The following is a 20,859-nucleotide window of genomic DNA, read 5'->3' as shown; positions in this document are numbered from 1 at the left end:
ATTTAAATAAATTAAGATAGGGAGAAAGTAAGTCAAATAATATGGTCAGACTGATTCAAAAACTAGAATAATATTTCAGCAATTTGGCCACAGCATGGTTCAGATGACTCCTAGTGGACGAATGGAAGGGTTAACAGCTAGCATCTCTTTCTAATGTGCTGAGAATGCTGGATTGCGAAGGGACCCAGAGGAAATTATCAGAATTCTGACCTTGTCCCCACTGAAGGCTTTTCATGTTGCTGTGAAGCCTCCTATTAGTCCCTTTTCTGGCAATCCCATCATAATTCAACAGTTACCCGTTAGTGAGTCCTGCTAGAGGTTTGCCCCTTAGATAGGGTTATGCGAATCCCTGGTTTTGGGGAAAGGGTTCTTGTACGTGAGTGTACGTGGTTTTTAATATGCTGCCTCCCAGGGAAAAAAAAAAAAAGAGAGGAAAAAAAGTCCCATTAAAACCAGGGAGTTCTGACCAACTAGTCTGACTCCATCACAGTGATTCCCACTCCTCTGTCTAATTTCAGGTGCCTTACAAGAAGGACTGTAATAACAAAGCTATCTGTGCTGCGAACCTAACCTTGAGAAGTCAGACTCAGTGAGTTGAAATGGTTTTACTAGAGATTTCATTCTTGGTATTGCTATAAAATTACATATGGACTTTGTTAAAATCATTTGTGTTTTTGTCTCCCTTTGTTACATTAACATTGATAAAGTATAACACATCTGTTTTATTTCTCATGCTTGCTTATAGGAAGAAATTAGTGGTGGGGGACACCAAGGAGCTGACCATGGACATTTCTCTAGTTAACAGCGGAGATGACTCCTACATGACAACCATGGTCTTGAAATACCCTAGAAATCTACAGTTTAAAAAGATGATCCCAAAGGTGAGATCATGGAGTGGCTGTCTGGTTCAAAACCAGGATGGTAAGGGACTGCCAGGGTCAGAATCCATTGTTATTCACTCACTGCCCAGGAAAATTCTCTTGAAATAAATGCTTATTTACTAAGGATGTCTTTTTGGCCAGTGGCAAGGTAGCAGCCTGTAAAGCTCATCTATAGGTGCTTTATTAATAAATAAATGAGCAGTAAGACACATCATGCACAGAAAAATAGGTAACACTCTCTTGTATACTTTTATCAGGAGTTATGCATGAGTAAAGTGTATTCTTTCAGAAGCCCTGTGGCCTAATGGACTGAACACAGGACTGGGAGTCAGGAACTTCTGAGTTATAATCCTGACTGCCACTGACTTGCTGGGACTTTGAACAACTCATGTAATAGCTGTCTCACTTTTCCTAGTGAGGCTATTTAATTACTGATAAATGTTGTGAGAATTTTTTTTCCTTTTGTGGTCTGTACAGAACCTTTCAGTGATTTGAGATCCCGGTAGTTCTTTGAGTGTTGGTCCCTAAATGTATTCCATACATGGGTATGCATGCACACCATGTGCTTGAGATAACGTTTCTAGCAAGTCGGGTCCATTGGTTCATGCCTCCTATTGTTTTCCTTATGCTCTGAACAGAGAGTTTATGGAGTGGTGCAGACCAGTGCTGCTCCGGTTCCTTCTTACTGCTGCATGGACTGAGTTGGAATCCTGTGTCTGAACCTACTTCGGTGTTTATTCTTCAAAACCTGTGTATATACTGTAAATAGTTTATTATTCTTAGTGGTGTTAATTTGTCTAGTTAGTGTAAATTAGTCCTACCCGAGTCCCTGACTCAGGGAGCTTCTCTCAATGAACAAGGACTATGGCCAGAGACCAGCGATTTAAGGGGGATTTTCTGCCCTGGTTCCTTCTCTGAGAGCAATAAACACCAGTGTTGCCTATACTGCCTTGGGGAGGCTCACATCTCCACTAAGTGCAACATTTGTCGCTCCTTCCCTCTCAAGAGCTCTGACAAAAGAAGCATTTCATGGAGAAAGCCTTGAGACCCAGACCTGGGCCAAGGTGACCAACTTTTACAATGGCCTCAGTGAGTGGGCAGTGCCCCTCTGAGCCTGAGCACAGGAGTTGAGGCCAGAGCTGCTAAGGATGGATAGGCTTCTCCTTAGGAGCAAGGAGCACTCTCAAATGCAAGGAAAAATCTGCTCCTAAACCAAAAGATCCCTCCCCCATTCTGTCCAAGTCTGGTGAATCCTCATGCACAAGTCCTAAGGACTTAGGTCTGCTCAGACCTCTTGGGCATGAAGGTCTGGCACAAAATAGTAGAGATACGTTGGTACTAATTTGGGTTCCGATACACTAACCAAAGGATCAGCACTGTCTGGGAGCTACAGACTTAGACTCTGCTCTGGTGCTGGCTTGGCCTTGCAAGGAATCACTGTCCATCATAACTAGGGGGTGCACCAGATCTGTCAGTCCCAGCCATTGGAACATCCTGCACTCCAGGACAGACTTCTTGGAGGAGATGGAAATACTCCCTATTTCCATGCAGCTGGAGCATTCATCCACCAGTACTGATGACTTGCCGATTGAACTGGAATCTACCTTCTCGTCTGCTGAGTTGGAGGCTCCAGAAGGTCTTAGATCTGTTCTCCACCCAGATATGATTATCCAGGGGACCAGTGGTACCCAGCGCCATGGGATCCCCCTCAACCAGTTGACTCTTCATACTGGCATCATTGGAGTCCATGGGATCCCTATGCTAGACACTCTAGATCACTGCATGAATCCCACCTACCCTCTCCTTGCTGACACCAACCAGCTCCTTCAGGGTACAAGAGAGAAAAAAAATTGAGCCAAATCTGCTGGGACCAATGGTACAGACAGGTGAATCCTTCCCGATGCTAGATGAGGTGGTTATTCAGTCTTTGCCATCCTTGCCTGATGACTATAGGCAATATCAAGAGCTCTTGCAGTGGATGTCAACTGAGCTCCAGATCCAACCCAAGGAGGTACAGGATACTCAGCATAGATTCCTAGACTTTCTGCAGTGATCTGGTCCTAGTCAAGTGGCCCTTCCTGTTAACAGATTAAATTAAGGTTTGGGGTATATAGGAAGGTTATTTCTGAGATCAGGAACACCGAAAGCAAATACTAACTTTCTAGCTTCAGAATTACTGAGAACGGAGCTTGGGCTATTATAAGCATTGGATTTATTTAGTATATTAAGGCCTGTGACAAAGTTCCTCCTCTACCTTGGTGGGTCCTGCGCTTATTGGCAGATTTGCTTGCCTCACAGATTTACCCTGTGGGTCAGGAAACAGCCCAGAGACCTTCCCCTCTGGTAGAATCCACAGTTCAGGTTAATTCCTCCTGTGTTTGATCAGGAGTTGGGAGGTTTGGGGGGAACCCGGGCCTGCCCTCTACTCCGGGCTCCAGCCCAGGGCCCTGTGACTGCAGCTGTCTAGAGTGCCTACCTGGTACAGTTGCGCGACAGCTTCAACTCCCTGGGCTAATTCCTCATGGTCTCCTCCCAACACCTTCTTTGTCCTCACCACCGGACCTTCCTCCTGATGTCTGAAAATGCTTGTACTTCTCAGTCCTCCAGCAGTGTGCCTACTCACTCTCTGCTTCTTGCACGCCTCTTGCTCCCAGTTCCTCACACACACTTCCTCTCCTCTGGCCTGACTGGAGTGAGCCCTTTTATAGCATCAGAGGGGCCTTAATTAGAGTCAGGTGCTTAACAGCCTTACCTGACTCTTAGCAGGTTAATTGGAGTCAGATGTTCTCATTAGCCTGGAGAAGCCCCAGCTCCAGTCACTCAGGGAACATAAAACTGCTTATCCAGTGGCCATATATCTCCCTTCTACTACTCTGCTGTTCCCAACTGGCCTGGGTCTATCACAGGCCATAATTACAGCATGATGAAAAAATTTAAATGAAATTCAAACACTGCCTTCATGTTGCATGAGTAAGCCAGCCACATTAGGGTGTATTCAGCAATGGCATACATAAAATGGAACAGCTGAAAAGTGAGTAGTGTTTTAATGCATTGAACTACAGCAGCACAGAGGGCTTGCTATTGCTAAAATATAGCCAGAACTAAAGAGTCTGGATCAGTTAGTTTCCCCATTTTTCAAGTTAAAACTGATGAGACATTTAAATTACTTTATCAATTTTTATAAGAGAGAGAGTTAGTGGAGCTTTTGAAGGACTGGACTGTCTTCAGGGCAAGGCTATAATCTGTATGTTGGATTTGTTGCAGTGTTTTTCTTTTGCAATATATGGAGACTATAGAGTAACTTGAACTTTTTTTTAAAACCAGTCAAATGTGGGTATTCGTTATTTATCTCAACCACACCAATCCAATGTGTTTAATGTAAATAAAGTGTTCTGGCAGTCTGATGAATCAATTTTGCCTGCCTCTAAAAGGCGTTTTTTTACAACACTCATAGCCTCTATTGAAAATACTTGCTCTAAATGCCTAAAATGAGGCCTGAAAAGAAACCGTAAACAGAACACCTCAATGATGTTATCAGTGCCTAAATGGAGAACTCTTGTGATCTCCAAGACACCTAACGCCTGATGTTACTTGTGAGCTATTCACACCTAGGTTAGAAATTCATTTTGTGGGAGTGCACAGAAGAATGAGTTGAATCTTCCAGTCTGTTGTGCTTCTATATTAAAAAGCATTCCTACTATTTTGACAGCCATCCTCTACTGTGATTCATTGCGATCAGCCGAAACTATTCGCACATTTACTCTCATCCATGGGCTGCAAGATTGGACATCCAATGTTCCGAAAAACAGCGGTAAGTCAAATGTCAGTTTCCAGCTCTGTTCTCAGTGTTCATTCTATTTTCAACAGCTGCTCCTGCACCATTATCTTTGCAACTAGGCCATAGCTTCAACTAACTCTCGTGTATGGAGGTCATCACTCTAGCTGACTGTGATATTTTGAGGATCACCCAAGGCCAGTAACGCGTTCTGTCGCTGCCTGCCCTGGAACCCTGGGGTGCCTTAATGCTGTGCTGCTGTGGCTCAGATCCCTGATACCAGTAGCCTGCCCACATGCACCAGGTCTCACTCTGGCTTTCAGCAGCTTAGTTACTCCTTGCAGAGTGACACCAACAGCCCTTCCTGTTCCGAGTCTCCCTAAAGTTCTGAGTTCTTAACTACCAGACACTCAGACTTTCCCCTCCTGGTTTGTCACCTCTGAAGGTGTGAAATCAGTCCCACAGATACCATCTTACTTTGGTCCCCACACAGTTTGCACAACAGAGACCTGCATAGAGTAAAAATAAATGTCTATTTCAGAGAAAACCCACAGATTCAAAGATGAAATAGTGAGATAGCAAACATGCAAGTGACCCAGTAAAAATAAAGATGCAACCTCAGGCTTTAAATATCTATATTAGATAAAAAACCCTTTTTCTAATACAATTTACCTATTGCATACCCCTTTAACTACTGTGGCAGGAGGCTGGATGGGGGGAGAATCCAGCATTCACACAAAGCTTCCCACCTACAGTTCTTCCTGTTTCTGGATAGATTTCACTTCAAACCCCTCTTATTTTAAAAGAGTTTACAGTTTTATTCTTCAGTTCCGTATAGATATTGAAAAGTGGGAAATTCCAAGTTGTCTCAGTGTTTTACCACAAACTCTAATGGCCCATGATTTGTCTGTTCCTGGGTTGTACCATGAATTGTTACTTGAGTCCAATTTTGTGTAAACATCTGGCTTGGGAGGTGCCTCTCCCTATCTGACTGCTCACCTCCCTGCTGTGAGGTGGAGCCAAAGCTTATGAGCACAGTTCTCTATATACACAAATACATATAGAGACTATGGTTATGAATGTATATATCTCATGATGACCATCAGTTTCAGAACAGTAAAAGCTTCTGTAAAATACCATACTCGATATACTTTTACAGCAAAATAACATAGTATGCAATCATTTGGTTTAACTGCTTTTTGGGGGTTTAAACCCTCTGTTCTCCCATTGGAATGTCTGGACCCTGACTGTCACACTAGCTATTTGCATATATCTGTTTCTCAGCTGTTTTTCCATTATACATATTAATAAGTATTACATACTGGAGAGAAAGTTGGACAATAAAATTATCCAACTAAATCTATTTTGTAAGTAGCACGGTGAGAATAAAAAAAAATTGCATACATTCATTTTGCTTTTTTTGTTTAATAATCTTTTTCTTCATAATAGGCACATTTTTCAGTGATTTGGCAATTAGATGAAGCTTTATTTCCAGATCAGACTGCGAACATCACTATTAACGTCACAAAGTAAGAAATGCGCTTTTCCACCCGTCTTATTATAGACAGAAATCATAAGTCACCTCCTATTTCCTTAATACTTCTCTATTAACCAGCCTGTGGGAGCCAGTTCCATGGAAACCCTACTCATCTGTTCCTCCCTTCTTTTAGAAATGTCCATGTATGTATAAACTATTCCCCTACCTGCTGAGGATTATAATTTATTTTCTCTTTGGAAATTAGAGAATGGGAAAGCCACCAAATTTACTTATTACTTAAGCAGAGTCCTGATTTCCCTCTTTTTCCTGCAGGACACCTAGTACCCCTTCTTCATCTGTAGGGAGAAGTGTATAGTGTATACTTTTTTCAAAAACACGGGCCCAGCTATGTGCCGAGTGGATTTTTTGTTGAGGCCCAATTGATTTTGGGGAGGCAAGGTGTGGTGGGTATTAATTCCAACTCATTTAACTGGGGCCTGGGAAAGCGCGTTTTCAGAGTCCTTTGCTGTCCTTTCCTATTCTTTTGTGGGGTGGTGGGGAGAGAGAAGGGAAATCTGTGACTGCTTTCTAGGGGGTTAGAGGGGGAAGGCAAGTAAGCCTTTAAAAATAAAGAAAGCCAAGGCCATATTTATACCCAAGTAATGGGCACAAAATTGTACTTGACCCATTTGTCAACATTTTCAAACAAGATAGGAATCTAAACCTACGGTTTAGCACGTAAACAGCTGGACTGAAGTGTGGAAAATAAGACCACAGGAATGAGCAGGTGCTCAGCATCTTTGAAAATCAGGAAACTGATTTTAGGAAACTAAAGATTTTATTTGACTAGCTTTAGGCAGCTAAATCTGGATTTTTTGCCTTTCGACTCTACTGCAAGCATAGTTGAAGGGGAAGGTTTTTGTATGAGTTTCTACCATGCCAGCAAGCTTCTTGCACATGTGGGCGCACCCTTAACTATGCTAGATGTCAGCATTGCTGTATGCTTACATACTACACTTGTATTTGAAATATGGGGAAACAGAAAATGCTAAAGGAAAGGTCAGAATTCCTACCATATTACATTTATGGAGTTCAGGCCGCTAGTAGCTCTGTGAAAGCTGCTCTTGACTGTACAGTGGCAATAATTCTCTTCATTCTCCTTGTATAAAATCACTGTCAGCAAATGTCAAACTATAGAAGCTTTAGCGACAGGGAAAAGAATTAAGTATAGTACAGGTAGATAACTAAATGTGTTGTCTTTTACCCTTTATTTTTAGTGTAAATGAAAATAGCACTGCTTTAATTGAAGAACACATACTTGATGTCAGATATGCTTTCACTGCAGTTCTTACCAGGTAAGTCTTACGGAATAGCCAACTGCTATTGATATTATTATGACATTTACAAACCTGTTTTGGAGGTAAAGTGAATTAGGGGAACCTCGTTAAGACTATAGTATAATTTATTTATGAATTGCTGTTCCTCTATAAAAAGGTTAATTAACCTTAGTTTAAGAAAGTCAACTATTGTTACTAGAATCACAAGATTACTGTAATTAATAGAGCCTAAGATTTCTTACTTTGTGTGTTTAACAACACTATAGATAGTTGGTGGTTCTCCTTTTGTATGAGTCTCACATATCAACAGAGAAGGGAGAAACAGAAAAATGTGATAGTAAGACCACCTAACTGGCGGGGAAATTCAGGGGCATCTTTACTACCTGAAACTATTTAAATAGATTCAAGATGCTGTCACTTTAAAATAAGTGTAGATAAACATGACTTTCACTAAAACTGGATGTGTGATAACTTCCCTTCCCTTCTATTTGAGGGATCTGTCTCTATCAGTTATAATGTGAACTAATTTGCAGCAATAACAATGCAAGATCCATTTAGTTTGATTTATCTTTTTGTTGGCAGGCCAACTCCAGTAGTATATGTGAATGTTAGTCAAGGACACTCTGAGAACAAAGAGTTCCAGTTTAATGTAGGTACAAAGTTCATAATATCAATGTAGTTGGGTTTTTTAGGGCTAACAGTTCACACTTTCTCATCCTGTGCATTTGCCTTTGTAGATCAATGGGGAAAACCGCTTTAGAGCTCCACTTGAATTAGAGATTTTGGTTCCTATCCGCATCCGAGGTCTTTCTATTACAAGAATGAAAAATGTAACAGGAACACAGGTATTTTTTTTTTTAACTTTTTCAATGTGCGATTCCTTTTCCACAGACTTTCAGGAGAGCAGGTTTAGACCCTTACTGATAAATAAAGCTAAGATTATGTCACGGAGGTTGTGGAACCTGTGACTTCCAGGGGGCACTCGAGCTGACCAGATGCTGCGGGCATCAGGGGATCCAGCAGCAGCCCAGCCTCCATGGGTGGTAGGGGATACCACTGGTCACTGGCGGTGACCCAAGCTGCCCAGCAACTCCGCTGCCATGAGCAGTTGGAGTGCCCCCTGCAATGGCAGAAGTACTCAAGCTGCTCAGTGGCTGCAGGCGGGGATGCCTCACCACAGCTCCCCTGCCATTATGGGTGGCAAGGGGGGGACCCTCCCACAGGGGCCACTGGGCAATGGGGTTCCTGCAGTTCCCAGCCACTGCAGGGGGTGACGACAGGGTGCTGGACCCCCCCCCCCATTTTGTCAGGAATGTTTTTAGTAAAAGTCAGGGACAGGTCACAGCTTCCATGATTTTTTTGTTTATTGCCCATGACAAGTCTATCACTTTTACTAAAAATATCCATGACAAAATCAGAGCCTTACTGATAAAACATATTCAAGCATGGCTTTCCTACAGAATCCAGGAGTATTTTCTCTAATTTTCTATTTCAGGGTTCACATATTGTAACGTGTCAAATTCATTCTGCTAATCCAGAAAGTTTGCCAACCTAAGAGCATGTGTTTAAAGCTGAGTCTCTACAAGTGCTAATTTAAAGAAAAGTTTTTACAATAAGGGTATGCCTCAAATGTATCAGGTCTTTGTTTTCCATAGTGAGAAGTGAAAAGTAGGCTAGATTTTACTGCAGCTTATTTAAGTCATCAGTTTTAATGATCTAAGATTAAAGCTGGCAAAGGAGCTTAAAGTTCAAAATAAGGACTTAAACATATAGAAGAACCATTTTAATATTTGAACTATGAAATATTTCAAATTTTTTTTTGCAACAATGGATCTTCACATATTTTAGCTGAACACTTAAAAAATATTTAACTCATGGACATAAGAGATCATTTACTATCTGCACCATGCCAAATGTGCCAATGTTAAAATATTCCAAAAATACAGCAAAGGGAGTGACAGTACAAGGACACAATTTTGTGATCTCTCATTCGAAGGTCCATTTTGATCAGTGGAAAAGGCTGCTATTGAGCAGAATATCACTTGCAGAGCTAAAGTTCAGGACTTCACTGTGGAACTTTCGAAGCTGTTTCTGTATACCTTTCAAGGCAGAGGAGGATGATAGCTTTCTCTTGTAGTTTACCTCTTTCAGAAGTTTATCTGCTAAATAGTGCAGCCACAGGACATTGCTATGGGGGTGATAGTCAGCCCAGTTGTTGGAATTCTCTTTTTTCATCTGCCTATAGATATCAAACTGGTAGTCACCTCTTCCTTGGAACAGCTCTTTGTCAGTAGAAATATCACAGAAGACCGTTAGCCCATCTTTCTCCATCCTAGAGAGAGTGTAATCTATGATGTTTACATGAATTCCTTTTGTGGAGATTGTATAAACTGCTCCATTCAAAGTATAACTGAGCTCTTTCAAGTTGGTTTTCTTCACCAGAATATTCCCCCAATGCAAGTCTCTGTGCTCAAAGTGCAGTCCCTCCTCTGCCACAGCCAAAGAAGCAGTAACTTGATGGAGCAGGCTTTTTGCTGTTGCCACTGAATTTAGCTGCTTCCTCATATTCTCCAAGTTATTGCCTCCAAATTCAAATTCTAGGACCATGAACAGCTGCTGTTCTCCAAACAGGTCTGGCCGGTCATTTTCAGATCCGTTCAGTTCGTGATATTTGTCCCAGGCTTTCAGAAGATGCTTGGGATATGACCCCTGGACACAGTGCACAGAGTACAAGTCAATGAACCCTACAGTCCTGTTCTCTACCTCCTGGGATAAAAGGCTGAGCTCCTTTGAGATTATCATCTCTGGCAAGATCTCACTGAAGCTCTTCTGAGCTTCTCCATTGACCCTCTCAGTCCCCTCAACAGGAATGATTTTTAAAGCCACAGCTCCTCTCTCACTGTTTGTTTGGAACACCTCCCCAAATACTCCTTCTCCAATCTTCAAACAGTTCTTCATCTTATCTGGGGGAATACATTCGTCAAAGGAGATAGGACCCACCTGCTGACATTCCCCATACACCTTTTCTGCATCTGTGAGCATCATCTCCAGAACAGAATGAGACTTCATGGGAGTCAGCAGGAGCACGGAGGAAGTGGGCCAATTACAGCAGCCCACACTTTGAATGAACGGGGACTTACGGTACCCTGCAAGCTGAGATTTGGAGGAAGGCGTACAAGGGATGCTGCCACAGGCACTTTCCTCGATGGAAACCTTCTTTTTCTTGTGAAGAGTGAGAGATGCTCGAGCCCTGGCCCACCACTGGGAGTCATTGAGGAAAGAAGAGTCACACAGAGAAGATGACATATCTGGGGCATTTTTCTCTATTCCTCTTTGCCTCATTTGTTCTTGAAAGAAGGAGCCCTCAGCCTGCTGCCATAGAGTTTTTGAATTCTTGTGTCTGAAGGGGCGGCGCCTTGCCTGTTTCCCCCATCGACTGGAGTTGAACCCACTGATACAGGCCTTTCTACTGGTGCCTCCATCACCATCTCTGGGAATGACCTTGCGACTTCTGGACTTCTTTACTGAGATTACAGACAGGGCAGAGGGGGAAACTGGCTGCTGACAATCATTTTCACTCCAGGAGGGCCAAGCATCCAACTTATTATTATTGATCTTCCTGTTAGCTAACCAAGTTGGTACCACCTGAGAGCTCAAGACCACCAAGGGCTGAAGTTGGTGTCTGCTTTTGTCTGTGCTAAGGTTCCAGCTCTTTTCCTCAGAGCATCCTCTCAAATCATCATGTGGCTCATAAGAACTGGTATTATCTTGTACCAGGACACCAGGCTTCCCTGCAATGGGCAGTGCAGTCCCAGCATGGTTAACACTTTTCTGCAGGCCCAGACTAGTTTCTATCTGGCAAGGTCCCTGTGTAGTCCTCTGAGCCTGCTCTGCCTTTTGTGAGGTCAGTCTTTGGCCATGATCTGTACTCACAGTTTTATGATGGGGTGACACAGGCTGGCCCAGAATAGGGACAGACTGTCTGTGGATACCTGGAAGTGTTGAGGGAACAAGCTGGATCGAGTTTCCCTGGGCTGCTTCAGGCTGACTCCAAGCAGCACAGGGTAAGAGGAGATACTGGCTCCCAGCTATCCTACAAGTAGCATGGCTCTGGGCACCTTGGGGAGATGCGGTGCACGCTGGCTGGCTCCGGCCACGCCAGTCTTCCCCCAGGGGGCTGCCTGAACTGGCGGGGGGATGCTGGTGGCCACGAGAGACCCGGCCGCTGCCCCCGGACAGCGGCGGGGAGAAGAGCTCCATGCTGCCCTCCAGCCCTGCCGCGGGCTCCCCGGCGCTGCTCCCCGGCGCCATCGAGCTCAGCTCGGCCAGGATGTTCCGGGGGGGCCCGTGACGTGGGCGGGGGGCCCGGCCCGAGGCCGCCCTCCCGAGATCGGGGGTCCCGTTCTCCTGGCAGCCCCCCAGGATGCTCTCCTCCTCAGGGAGCGGCCCGCTCTCCGCCCCGGGCGGCGCCTGCTGCGGGGTGCTGCAGAGCAGGGGGGCCCGCGCCCGCAGCCCCGCCTGCGACCCCAGGGACCGGGGCGCCCCCCGGCAGCGCCGGCGGTGACGTGTCGTCTGCTGCGGGAGGCGGAGGCGGCAGCATCGCTCTGCGGGGCCCGGCCGCGGGGGCCCGATCTTTCTTGGGTCTCGCTGCGCCGCTCCTCCTCGCGACCTCCAGGCCCGGGCGGGACTGCGGGCGTCGGCGGGGGGGCGGCGCGCCGCGGCAGACAGGGCTGGAAGTCGGGGTCCTCGGAGCCGGGGGACGAGGCGGTGGAAGTCGAGCCCACGGAGGCGGAGCTGGAGCTGAAGAGCCGCTTGGAGTCCAGAGGCGGCGACAGCCAGGGCGCCGGGCGCGGCAGCCGGTAGCGGGAGGCGCCCCGGCGCGCGTAGGTACGGAGCAGCCGCGGCTGGGGCCTCGTAGGCCGCTCCATGGCGCGGCCGCGCCTCAGGGAGAACCGCCGAGCCCGCCCGCCGCCATTTCAAACCAAGTCTCGCGAGGCCGGGGGGGGGGGCGAGAACCCGGCCAGGCTTCGTGCCGCCCACTAGGCCCCTCCTTCCACAGCCGCTGGCGGGAGCGAGCGCGGGACGGCTCCGGGCCGCGCTGTTGTCACCCCCCAACAGGAGCAGGGTCTGGGGCTCGCTCCGCCCTGGGCGGCGCCAAGTGTCCTCGGTCCGTTCTCCCCGTCACCTCCCCCCGTGCCCGTCGCCCCTGGGTGCCCCGCGCCGGTCACGCGCACCGTGCCCGTCGCCCCTGGGTGCCCCGCGCCGGTCACGCGCACCGTGCCCATCTCCACTCCTCGCCAGATGATGAGGCTCCTTCGCTCTCAGTGCTTCCCGCAGGGCACTTGTGACTCTGGGAGGAGACGGACTGGTCCCGCCCCACTGAGACCCTGCTGACAACCGTCCTGTTCTGTATTGGACCAGCTAAGGCCTTCAGGCTCTGCCCTGCTGGGGCAGAGAGCTGTGTCTCCAGGGCTGGCTGTACAGCACCCACCCTGAGTGTCGTGAGTGCCGAAATGTTGACTTAGCTTTGGCTTTATCATGTAATCCAAGAAATAGTCTCTGCTGTAGTGAATTGTGTGGACTCCACTGTCCTACAGTGAAGATGAGTCCTTTGTGCTCTAGGTAGAGCCTTGGGGATAGAGCTCCAATACACCTGTCCCACATACTGCATGTAGGTTGTGGCCACACATCTGAGGTGAAGACAGCCAGACCAGGGACACTTTGGAGTTCATCTCTCGTAAACTGACCAAACTGACCCTGAGCCTCCCTTCCTCTGCTGTCTTGGGAAGAAGGTGGCAGACAATGGGACTGGGCTTCTGGAATTCTTTGTACATTTTATTAGGCATGCTCTGGGAAAATGGTGTGTGGGAAACTACCAGGACTGTCCACTACTCTCTTTCCAGAATACAACAGTCTGCACAATCAGGACGAATTTGAAATTTTGTCATTTCGGCACTGGAGAGACCAAAGTACAGGTGAGTGGTTTCTTGGTATCTGTTGTTACACAGATGTACTAGGGAAACATAAACTAGTTACTGTTGGTCTTTCCAGAAATGGGAACTGCAGCACCCAGCAGATACTCTGTTAGTTGATTTACATAGAATGTAATTACATAGGCTCTGTATGGTGCAAGCAGTGTGCTCAGTCCAAGATTCACTTTAGTTTGGCTTTAACGCACAGGCGTATAACGGTTCTGAACGATTTAAAAAAAATGGAAAGTCCTGACCTGATAGGCTATATTTTCCTAGATCCACATAGTGACCTTGTAACTTTAATGTTGGGAAACTTGTTTGTGTGTATCTGATTATTTGATTTAAGCCTGTCATGGTGCTTGGTATGTAGCCTTTTAGTTTTCTTGGCTTATGATATTAGGGTTGCTGACAGTACTGACAACCACTGCAGGGCTGTGCAGCATCTGCTGTGCCATGCATATCTAACACTGGAATAAGTTGCTTAGGGTGGTTGTGGAATCTTCATCACTGGAGATGTTTAAGAGCAGGTTAGACAATCACCTGTCAGGGATGGTTTAGATAATACTTAGTCCTGTCATGCATGCAGGGGACTGGATTAGGAGACCTCTCAAAGTCCCTTTCAGTCCTGTGATTCTGTGCTGGGACATTGGCTTTGTAGTGGCCAATGCAGTGAGTCACTTGGCATTATTGAAAAGTGGAGTAACAGGTGTTGCATGCTGTAACCAAGAATGGCTTGCTTTCAATAGACACACAACATGCATTTAGTGAAATGGCTTGTACATTCTAGAAGTCTCAAACTATTTTCATGCAAATTGCAATTGTGAACCCCTGCTTAGAGTGAAATAGTTTGATTCTATGCCATAAATTTTGCTTTGAGAAATATTTTCAGTGTTGATATCCCTTTCTCTTTCAGGCTAGCGATGAAGTGCAGTGCCAGTGTGTGCACTGTGTTATCACATCCGACAGAGAGAATGTTACTGTGATAGCTGAGTTGCCTTTAATTGATTCTCAGCAGGTATACACAGAAGCTGTGCTTCTCTCTTTTCTTGCTAAAAATCTGTTAATCCACATAGAATCTGTGCAGGGACACCTATGAAATCCTTACCCTGAATGACATTTAGATGCTAAGTTATCTCCTGACTCTGCAGAGAAAAGGTGGAGTTTTAATCATGGTGCTTTCAGTTCTCAGGAGAGACTCTGCTCCTACGAGACATGTTGCCATCTCCTCTAGTTATCCACAAAGGCTATTCCTCTAGAGGATGGTACTTCCAGTGCTGTAAACATTGATTTTCTAGGTATCGTCTTACTACTGATACTGCCATAAGTCTAAGCAGAGCAGGGGGATGCTGAGTACACAACCTCAGCACATTAGAGTCTCAGTTGTGTGAGTGGACTGCAATTACCCCATTTCTAACCCTCTGGCTAGAACAACATCCAGCAGGTCTTAACAGATTTGGAGGTGAGAGGTCTGAGATGTAGGGGGAAGAGATACTCCTTTTGTGAATTTCTTAAATTGATGAGCAGTCCCCATAACTAGAACTGCAAAATCTGGGCATCTTGGGTGCAATTCTATCTGGAATTTGGTCAGTCTGAGCTCCAGTACGGATTCAAACACAGTTGATTGGGATGCAGTGGGAACTGGCTGACACAGCTGAGTTCTGAGTTTGGAAAACCACCATGTTTGTGGAGAAGGCAGAGGATCTGTTTTCTAGACTATCATTGTGCCAGATTTTCTCTGAAGAACTGAAAGGTCTAAAATAATAATTTGTTTTGTCTTTTCTCTCCCTGTTTTGTAGATCTTAAAAGATAGAACTGATCTTCTGGTCACTGGAGAAATCACCTTCAACAAACATCTATATGAGGGCCTGAAGGAAGAGAACCACAAAGCTGAGGTATCAATCCGAGCACCATGTAGGCAGCTAGGGCCCTTTCTTATGATGGAAATGAAAGAAGCAGCTGAGGGGAGAAATGCAAATGTTTTTGCTGGACTCTTAAAATAGAGTGATTTAGGAGGGCCTGGACTCATTGGTTGAGTTCAAGTGAACCAGAATTCAGACCACAAAGTGAACAAAAGGGAATGAATAGAATGTACAGGCAAGTCTTATCTTAGGTGGGGGTTCTGTTCCGCGGTTATTGCATAAAGCGAAAACCGCGTATAGTCAAAATTATATCTCCAAGCCCTTAAAACCCCGCCTGCAGCTCCAGCGACCAGGCCGGGACGGCATTTAAAGGGCTTCTCGGACTCCCTGCCGCGGCGAGGAGCCCAGTGGAGCCCTTTAAATGCCCCACTGCTGGAGCTGTGGGTGGGGTTTAAAGGGCTCCACTGGGCTTCCCGCCGTGGTGGGGAGCCCAGAGGAGCCCTTTAAATCTTGCCCGCAGCTTTGGCAGCCGAGCTGGGGCTGGCATTTAAAGGGCCCAGAGCTCCACGGTGGCTGGAACCGCGGCCCTTTAGTTCGCCCCAGGGGCTACCAGCCACCTCTGCAGCCGGGAACCCCCTGGGTGATTTAAAGGCCCTGGACTTCTGGCCACAGCTGGTGTCCCAGGATCTTTAAATCTTGAGGCCATGCCCCTACCCTGCTTGAGGCCACGCCCCCCGACTCTGGACCTATGCGTAAAGTTGAAATCGCGCATGTTAAATGCGCATAAGTTGCGACAGACCTGTATTGGTGCACACAGAGAAGTTATCTGCCTGCTTGGGAATATGCCCACTATATTTCCAGTCACGCAGAGAGATCCTAAGTCCAGAAGGTAATTTCTATTTGGAAACACAAATATATGTCAGTTTCAAAGAAGGTTCAATTATAGCAGATAGATTTAAGCACCTCCTGGAAGCCTGATGGGGGTGGGGGAGTGGGAAATACAGCCAATTAGGGTGAGCAGCTGTTTCATCTTAGATCAGCTGCATTCATGTTCCCTCTTAATCATCTATTTGAATCTAAATCCCAACATTTTTATACATGTCAGGTGGGAAATTGGCCACTTGCTACAGTTATATTTAATAGGCCCATTTGTCCTCTGACATACGTCAATGTAATTCAGGAGAAACACCAGGGAAATCAGTGGGATTGCATCAGTGTACGTAAGAAAATAATTCATGTTTCAGTAGAGGCTGTTAAAGTAGTGAGAGAACCTCAGTTAAGCAGTGTATAACTGTCATGCATTGAGAGATGCACTATGTAGCATCACAGAGTGATTATCAGAAATAGAGCTCTGTTCGTGCTCTGATGCCTAGTGTGAAGAAAAACAAGGGGCATATACAGTAGTACTGGAGGATCATTTCAATAGACATAGTAACCTTTGTCACTCAACTGTATTGTCTCTATTTTTCAATGTTTCTTTTTAGTTAGCAAATACTTGAGCCTTTTCCTCCCATTAGCTGAAACTTTTACCAGTGAGCTCAGCTCAGTATAATCTCCTTTCTTGCCAGCATTGCAGCAAGAGGAGTTTGAGGTATTTATTCCTTCCACAAAATATGGCCACGTCTGTATTTGGGGAAAAAAAGGTGTATTTTTAACACGTTAACTAGGCTCCTTGCTAGGCTTCAGCTAATGTAGTAAAGGTACAACTGCCTTATCTTCACTAGGATTTCAATATGTGTTAGTTAACATGTTTTAAAGCTACACCTTTTTCCCCCAGTGAAGAGAAAAACTGTATTGTAATGGTTGTCATTAGGGGACACTGATACAGTCACTTCACCCAGAGACATGTTAAGGAGTCTGAGTGAGTTTAACTAGAAGTAAAATGATACAAAATTAGCATTGCGCCCATTAAATGGATTAAAACTGGCTAATTGAAAGGACTCAGATTGGAAATGGGAATCATCATCCAACAGGTGTTATTCTAGTAGAGGCCTGTGACAACTAGTTCTTGGCCTACACTACTTAACGTTTTTTTTCAATGACCTTGAAGAAACCATAAAATGATAAACATAAAACTGAGAAGGTTTGCAGATGAGACAGAGATTGAGGGAGCAGTAAATAAAGAAGAGGACAGGTCACTGATACAGAGTGATCTATATTGCTTAGTAAGTAGGGCACAAGCAGATATTATGAGCTTAAGATGGCCAAATGTATAGTGTCCCTTCTGGCATTATAATCTGTGAACTCTCTCCCCTAGTTAAGACAAAGCAATTATACTGGAGCATTTGCTAAACCGCCCTGGATTCTGTTCTAGATCACTGTCGTCCTGTTGAAAACACATGTAATCAATACCTTGCCTGTTGTCATAGGAAGCTCTGTTGGTGGATTTTTGCTGTTGGCTTTCATTATTTTCATCCTTTTTAAGGTAAATATATTTGTTGACGTGGTTACAAGCACATGTCATTCTTGTTGATTAAGATCCCAGCAATCCAGCAACTATACTGCCCTCAGTGAGAGTTCACATTCGGCTGTGGATATTCTGATATGTTTTACTGAGGGAGGGAATGCAGGACCACTGCAGTTCTCCCTTACAGGTTTTTCAGCAGGTGTATTAATACATTTTTAAAGTTTCCCTGAGTTATGAAATAACTTGTTTTAAAAAACAAACAAATCCTGAGGGATCCCAAGGTCTTTCACAAGGCCTTACTGTCCTGGCCAGATTACAACTCAGGCAAATGAATACAGCCTCTTAAAATTTCCTCCACAGTTTCAACTGGAGACAGTATTCATTTTCATGTTCTCTTAAACTGTTAAACAGCTCCCAGATTCCACTCCAGAAGTGGCTTCATTTTAGTAGAGTGTGGGGGGTATGTGGAGGCGAGGGGAGAAAATTGTGGCAGGGGGTGATTCCATATCTACATGCCTATACTTTTTGATGAGTTTAAGGATGTAAGATGCTCTAGAACTGTAAGAAATTAGAATTGGGCCAAATTCTGAGTTCCTTACTCAGCTTTTGCTCAGTCCTTAAACTTCCACTGACCTACTGCGACTTTAACTGAATCAGGGGAACTCAGAATTTAGCTCATTGTTATAATGTATATACACAAACACACAGGGACCCAGTTAATGTTTTTAATGCTCTTCTTGATGTCTTTCAGTGTGGCTTTTTCAAAAGAAACTATAAAAATATGATGGAGGAACAACATGATTCCTGAGGATCAGGCTGACTAGAGCAGGATTCTGTACAGGAATTGCACACTCTTCCTGAGAGCTTCAATGTCAAAGACCAGCCAGAAGCAAAGCAATTCAGTCTGTGAGCTGGGATGGATCTTGAGGGTCCTGAATTTTGAGATTGCCATGTTTGCTCCTGGTTTAATTTAGGGATTTTGCACTCTTGTATGACCCAGCCACCTGTTTGTGCAGCTAGCTTGGATTTGCTGACTACTTGTCAAAATTGGACTTTCCTAGATTAATAAACCACAGAATCCTCATTTCAAATTTTGCCTAAACGTAAATATGCTGGAGAAAATTTAGTTTGGATTGTCTGTAATTTATGTATTGTTATCGCATTCTTTGTTGTTTTGATGCCGAGTTGGTTTTAAATGGATTTTAATAGCATACAACCTCAAACTAGTTTGAAAATAGAAGTGGTTGAATGGAGGCTCCACTCTGGTTATTGCGAGTGAAGTTGGCAAAGCACCTCAGAGGCATGCACGCTTGTACTTGTTTGATTTAACACAGTAGGGCAGGCTTGTTGCTCTCACCTATTAGTCAGTTAGTGGGATGTGTGGATTCTTGCCGATTGGAATCATAAGTGTGTACAGAGGTGACCATGTAAACAAGCAGAATGGTTATAGGAGAAAGACTCTCCTCCCCACACCCAGAACAAAGAAGGTTCTTGTATGGCTAGTAACCCAAAATGCTTTTATGTTTTCCATTGGGATCTTCAGAGTCCCATGAGAACAAAAGGTTAAAAATCAGATTCATGCCTTTCAGTTCTGGGTTAATTGTTTTCAAATTCTGATTAGGTCACAAGTAAAAAATAGTTTGCTAGGTCTCATACTAGGTCCTGATGGACTATTTCCACATCAGAAATCACTGCACTATGGTGGCATGACTGGCGATGCCTGCTCAGAAGAGTACAAGAACTAGAATGGTAGCAGTGTTCCAGGTCTTGAGTCACTGCCAAATCTGGAGTTGAACAGAGCAGGTTTGTTGGAGGTCGGGATTGTGATTTATTGCATAGCAATGTGGAGTCCCAAGACTGGAATAGGAAGTCAGAGGTAATTGCACTTACAGAGCAGTGTGCGTGGGAAGTTTGCTTAACAACTACCGGTCCTGTGGTTGGCTCTAGCCAGCACCTCAGTCCTTGTCTTTTCTGAGCACTAAAATGACCACTGACTTCAAACATTTTTTTTGAAAGCAAAAATATCTTTAAATATTTCCACATTTGGCTGTAGCTGTCCCTAACTGTGTAGTTTGCTGTTTTATTTCTGTTTGCTTGAAACTGACAGAATTAACCTAGATGCGGGGGAGGGATAGCTCAGCGGTTTGAGCATTGGCCTGCTAACCCTAGGGTTGTGAGTTCACTCTTGAGGGGGCCATTTAGGGAACTGGGGTAAAAATCTGTCTGGGGATTGGTCCTGCTTTGAGCAGGGGGTTGGAATAGATAACTCCTGAGGTCCCTTCTAACCCTGAGATTCTATGATATGTTTATTCTAAGAAGAGGAAAGCAGATTAGCCCACCACCTGCTCTTGTCTTAGCCATTACACACCATTTCATGATTAGCTAATGGCTTCTGTGTAGCCTGTGGAAGCAGAGAAAGGGATAAAGGGAATTTGAATGCAGATATCTTAAGTTTTAGGAATAAAGTAAGAGTCAGGCTAACACTAGCTCTAATAATGCGAGATTTCAGGCAGGGCCTGGGTAAGTGAAAAGCGAGTGGAACAAAAAAACTGTAAGAGATACTGTTTTTTGACCTTGTGTTAGATAAGAATGGAATACAGACTGTAACAGGAACTGCTGAGAAAAGTAAGATATCAGAAGGAATATGTATAAACAAGATGCAGTTGTTGATCATTATTGTCTGTAACAAAAGGTAACAAAAAAATGCTTGCCCTAATTGTTTACCTAACAGAGAGCTGCCTGGGACGGGGGGAACCCCTGTCTAGGTGTACTCTCCCCTTGCAAGTGTCAGGAAAATAAATTGTCTCTGACCTGTTGCAACCAACCTGAGAGTGAAGAGTCTGTTTTCTTCCACACTATGCTGTTTTGTTTTTTTTTAATGTCTCGGTGTAGCAGTCAATATGTACTGTTTTGTGGGATACTAACAGTTACGATGTGGCCTGCACTGGAGTGTCTTTAATATCCTGGTTTAGCAATTGTTCAGATGGCAGAAGTGAGCAACTCTTTTAAAAGTTATAACAGAGGCCAGGCTGTGATTTGGTGGCAGTGCAGCATGACAGGAACCTGAGTTTAAGTGCAGTGTTGGGTCTCCTCAGTCTACGCAGGTCTGAGAAGGTAACAAGATACTCTGCAAAAGCATGTCCTAATGGGC

General features: G+C 44.8%; 2 protein-coding genes across 4 annotated transcripts in view; one reads left to right on the top strand and one right to left on the bottom strand.

Moving 5' to 3' along the window:
• Positions 1–20,532, top strand: part of ITGAE (integrin subunit alpha E) — a 62,332-nt gene extending 41,800 nt beyond the window's left edge. For 2 of the 3 annotated variants that reach the window (XM_075059535.1, XM_032785606.2), the window contains exons 25-36: positions 519–589; positions 746–881; positions 4,591–4,692; positions 6,106–6,185; positions 7,411–7,488; positions 8,053–8,119; positions 8,208–8,315; positions 13,374–13,445; positions 14,356–14,457; positions 15,239–15,334; positions 17,616–17,726; positions 18,460–20,532. In XM_075059535.1, coding sequence (XP_074915636.1) covers positions 519–589; positions 746–881; positions 4,591–4,692; positions 6,106–6,185; positions 7,411–7,488; positions 8,053–8,119; positions 8,208–8,315; positions 13,374–13,445; positions 14,356–14,457; positions 15,239–15,334; positions 17,616–17,726; positions 18,460–18,516 — 1,080 coding nt within the window. In that variant the 3' untranslated portion in view covers positions 18,517–20,532. The remainder of the gene's footprint in view (positions 1–518; positions 590–745; positions 882–4,590; positions 4,693–6,105; positions 6,186–7,410; positions 7,489–8,052; positions 8,120–8,207; positions 8,316–13,373; positions 13,446–14,355; positions 14,458–15,238; positions 15,335–17,615; positions 17,727–18,459) is intronic. The other variant, XM_075059536.1, reaches the window with a different exon arrangement.
• HASPIN (histone H3 associated protein kinase) lies at positions 9,383–12,437 on the bottom strand. The gene is given in 2 exon segments (XM_032785617.2): positions 9,383–12,195; positions 12,198–12,437. Coding segments are annotated over 2 exon segments (2,919 nt in total). The 5' UTR covers positions 12,399–12,437; the 3' UTR covers positions 9,383–9,477.
• Positions 20,533–20,859: the final 327 nt, after the last annotated feature.

The sequence above is a fragment of the Chelonoidis abingdonii genome, chromosome 20 (assembly GCF_003597395.2).
Source record: "Chelonoidis abingdonii isolate Lonesome George chromosome 20, CheloAbing_2.0, whole genome shotgun sequence".
NCBI lineage: Eukaryota > Metazoa > Chordata > Testudines > Testudinidae > Chelonoidis > Chelonoidis abingdonii.
The sequence above is the reverse complement of the archived record's forward strand: the minus strand, read 5'-3'. Positions and strand labels throughout refer to the sequence as shown.